The sequence below is a fragment of the Triticum urartu genome, chromosome 6A (assembly GCF_056163025.1).
Source record: "Triticum urartu cultivar PI428250 chromosome 6A, HENAU_Tu73, whole genome shotgun sequence".
Classification (NCBI taxonomy): domain Eukaryota; kingdom Viridiplantae; phylum Streptophyta; class Magnoliopsida; order Poales; family Poaceae; genus Triticum; species Triticum urartu.
In genome coordinates, this window is record NC_141878.1 from 12,995,098 (window position 1) to 12,999,362 (window position 4,265).

A 4,265-nucleotide genomic window follows, 5' to 3' on the forward strand; every position below is an offset into this window, starting at 1 on the left:
AATTAAAAAATCCAAACTTAAAAAAAACGTGAAAGGAAATTTAATTTGTGCCAAAAATAGAAAATATGATCATTTTCAACTTCTGGACAATTTTAGAAATGTACAAACATTTTTAAACCTCACAAATTCTTGTTGTGGTATAGTGGGCCGGCCCAAATTCTCGTCTGTCAGAGTAGCAGGTTATTCTGGTTCCCCGTGTGCCAAGTAGGTCTAGGGTCTAAAATAGACAGGGATTACAAGTTCAAAGTGCCAATTTTCGGGATTTAAAATTCAGGGTTTGGTTTATTTTTCATCTACAACTTGAAGCTTTGTTTTGGACTCTTTTCTTAAATGTCTCTTACGAAGTGGTAACAAATTACCATCACTTATTGTTTTCTTTAAAATAATATACTCCAATTACATTTTGTACCCACACCCCCCACGATTATGCACTGACCCGTCACTAGGTGGTCTCTACTCTTTAATACTCCCTTCATTCCATAATATAGTGCGTCCGCATTTTTTGATCTTTAATACTCCCTTCACTAGGCGGGGCTTCTCCGTTCCCCTTTTGCTAGCCTCTCAGGCTGGCGTAGGACGCCTGGGCATGCGGAGGTGCTGGACTCACATGGGGCCCAGCGTCCGGGGCGGTGGCGGGGCTTCTTCGTTCCCCTTTTGCTCGCCTCTCAGGCTGGCGTAGGACGCCTGTGCATGCGGAGGTGCTGGGCTCACATGGGGCCCAGCCACCGGGGCGGCGGCGGGGCTTCTCCGTTCCCCTTTTTCTCGCCTCTCAGGCTGGCGTAGGACGCCTGAGCATGCGGAGGTGCTTCGGCGCTCTGGGAGCCCGCAGGCGGTGCGGCGACTGCGGGTGGCGTCTTTCTCAGGCTGTGCCATATGGGTCGGTCCGGTTAGATCTGGCTGATCTAGTGTCGGTGGCCTGTAGTGCGATGGAGGCTGCATGCGGTCCTGGGTCGTAGGTGACCCGCTCTGCAGTGGCCAGCGGCTGGTGGTGCCGGTGGCGTGTCAGTGGCGGTGGTAGATGCGTGCTGGGAGGTTGAGGGCGCGGATTGCGCCTGGTTCTGTTGTGTTCGGCCTGACCGGTTCTCATAGCGGTGCGGGCGGCGGAAGGCAAGGGCTGCGGGCAGCAACCTCTGTCGTGGCCACTTCGGCTGGTGGAGGGGGCGGTGCAGCGCTAGTGGTGTGAATTCTCGCCGGGAGCTTTTTTTTGTCTTAATAATAAAGAAAAGAAACATTGTCTTCAAAAAGACTATTCAGGCCACTTCTTCAGAGAGCCTACGCTAAAAAAAAAAGAACTTCTTCAGAGAGCCGAGGTCTCAGGCCAGTGGCGGCGGCGGAAATACAGAGTGGCGGCGGTCGTCCTCACCGGCGACGGAGGGTCGTATTCTCTTCATCAGCGTCAGGGCCGCCGCAGCCAGCGCCGAGCGCGGAGATCTCGTCCTCGCCCCCCTCAACGCTGCGGCCGTGTCGACCAGCTCGCCGGTGGCCAGATCTCTTGCAGTACATCGCATTACCTACTGCAGCAGCTGCAGCTCCACGGTGAGCATCCTGGCATCCTGACATCTCGTCCATCTTGCTCTGCTTTCCTTCCTTCTAACCCCAGGTTCATGCCCAGGCTGCGCCGGTGGTGAGCGGCGGCGGCATCCTATCCCCTCGAGGGATTCTTCCGGCTAGGTGGAGCTATGAGCCGCCGCTTTGTCCCCGTCGGCAGACACATCTTAGAGCAGAACATCAAGGCTCGGTACCATGCTGGAGACATTGGCACCGAGGACGCACTCCACCTGTTTGACGAATTGCTCCAGGTTGCTGGGCGCTCCTCGATCCATGCCATCAACTGCCTCCTCACCGTTGTCGGCCGTGATTGCCCTGCGCTCGGCGTCTCCCTCTTCAACCGTGTCGCAAGGTCCAAGGTGGCACCCTGCAGTATCACCTATGCCATTCTGGTCGACTGCTGCTGCCGCGCTGGCCGCCAGGACCTTGGACACACTGCCATGGGACACGTCATCAAGATGGGATTTCTTGCAGATGCTATTATCACTTTCAGCCACCTACTAAAGGCCATCTGTGCAGAGAACAAGACCAGCTATGCAATGGACATCGTACTCCGAATAATGCCCATGTTTAACTGCGTACCGGATGTCCTCTCTTACAACATTCTTTTCAAGGGTCTCTGCAACGAGAAGAGAAGCCAAGAGGCTCTCGAGCTGATTCAGGTGATGGTTGAGCATGGAGGTAGCTGCCAACCTGATGTGGTGTCCTATAGCACCGTAATTGATGGCTTGTTGAAAGAGGGTTTGGTGGGCAAGGCTTACACCCTATTTTCTGAAATGCTACAGAGGGAGTTTTCGCCGAATGCTGTGACCTATAACTCAATCATCTCTGGCATGTGCAAAGTTCATGCGATGGACAAGGCTGAGGAGGTTCTTCAACAGATGCTTGATAGACGAATTCTGCCAGATGTTACCACATATAATAGTCTGATACATGGATATTATTCATTAGGAAGGTGCAAAGAGGTTGATCGGATTTTCCAGGAAATGTCTAGAAATGGTGTTCAACCAGATATTGTAACTTACACTATACAGATGGATTATCTTTGCAAGAGCGGAAGATGCACAGAAGCTAGGAAGATTTTTGATTCTATGATCAGTTTGGGCCAAAAACCGACCGTTACTACCTACAGCATTCTGCTTCATGGGTATGCTATGGAAAAATCTTTTCATGATATGCTTTGTCTCATTGATTTGATGGTAGGTAATGGTATTGTACCAGATCATTATGTCTTCAACATACTCATATCTGCATATGCTAAAGAAGAAATGGTTGGTGAGGTAATGCATATATTTACAAAAATGCGGCAGCAAGGATTGAACCCTGATGCAGTGAGCTACGGAACAGTAATAGACTTACTTTCCAGGATTGGCCGAATGGATGATGCTATGTCCCTATTCAATCAAATGATAACTGAAGGATTAGCTCCTGGTATCATAGTTTTCAACCACCTTATTAGTGGTTTTTGTACTTGTGGCAAATGGGAGAAGGTTCATGAACTATTTTCTGAAATGTTGGATTGCGGCATCTGTCCAGACACAGTGTTCTTCAACACAGTTATGGATCGCCTTTGCAAAAATGGAAGGGTTACGGAAGCCCAGGATCTCTTTGACCTGATGGTACACATGGGTGTGAAGCCTGACGTGTGTACTTATAACACACTGATGGGTGGATACTTGTTCGTTGGTAAGATGGATGAAGTGAGCAAGTTACTTGACAATATGGTCTCAATTGGCATGGAACCAGATGTTATCACCTATAACATACTGATTGATGGTTACTCTAAGAATGGAAGGATAGATGATGCATTGGTTGTTTTCAGGGAAATGTTGGACACGAAGGGTAAGCCGTCTGTTATCAGTTTTAATATTATGATTGGTGCATTGCTTAAATGTGGTAGGAAGGCAGAAGCCAAAGATTTGTTTGACGGTATCTGGGCCAACGGATTAGTGCCTGACATTGTTACATATAGCTTAATGATACAAAAACTAATAGAAGAAGGTTCTCTACAAGAGTCTGATGATCTATTCGTTTCTATGGAGAAGAATGGGTGTGCTGCCAACTCCCGTATGCTAAATGCTATAGTTAGAAGCTTACTTCAGAAGGGGGAGGTGCCCAGGGCTGGGACTTATCTGTCTAAAATTGATGAGAGGAGCTTCATCCTTGAAGCTTCCACAGCTAGCTTGTTGACTGCACTTGCGTCAAGGGGGAAAGGCCAGGAATATAAGGAGTTACTCCCCGAAAAATACTCTGAACTGCTAATCGAGGCCTGAACTTTACTTTGTCGGCCACACCTCCCAATCTTTTCTATTTGTAGTACGTCTAAAATGAAGGTCACTTCTCTTACTAGTAATTCTGGGAGGAACTTGTACCCGTAGTAAATGTCTGACTGTGCGCTATTCTGATGAACGACTATCTGTGTTTCTATATGGCTGCCTTCAGTCTTGATTATATGACTCTGCATTTGGCCTCAACTAAGCTGCAAATTATATTAGTTTTTTTCAGTCTTGATTTGACCTAATAAATTAATCTCAACGCCTTTTTCCTTGTCTGCTCTAATGATGGACATATACGAGATATTCACCACTTTATAATGTGAGAAGACCTTTGGCAATAGCTACCAACCATGATGTTTACAGCTGATCATGGTATAATGACCGCGTTGTGCCCGTGGACTCACTGAAGTTGCTAGCAGCAAGTTAGTTTCTATATTCCCT

General features: G+C 48.1%; 1 protein-coding gene across 1 annotated transcript; it reads left to right on the forward strand.

Moving 5' to 3' along the window:
- The first annotated feature begins 1,244 nt into the window (after positions 1 to 1,244).
- Positions 1,245 to 4,022, forward strand: LOC125515172 (uncharacterized). The gene is made up of 2 exons (XM_048680610.2): positions 1,245 to 1,536; positions 1,613 to 4,022. Exon 2 carries the CDS (start codon positions 1,680 to 1,682, stop codon positions 3,819 to 3,821), a length of 2,142 nt encoding a protein of 713 aa, XP_048536567.1. The 5' UTR covers positions 1,245 to 1,536; positions 1,613 to 1,679; the 3' UTR covers positions 3,822 to 4,022.
- The last annotated feature ends 243 nt before the right edge of the window (positions 4,023 to 4,265 follow it).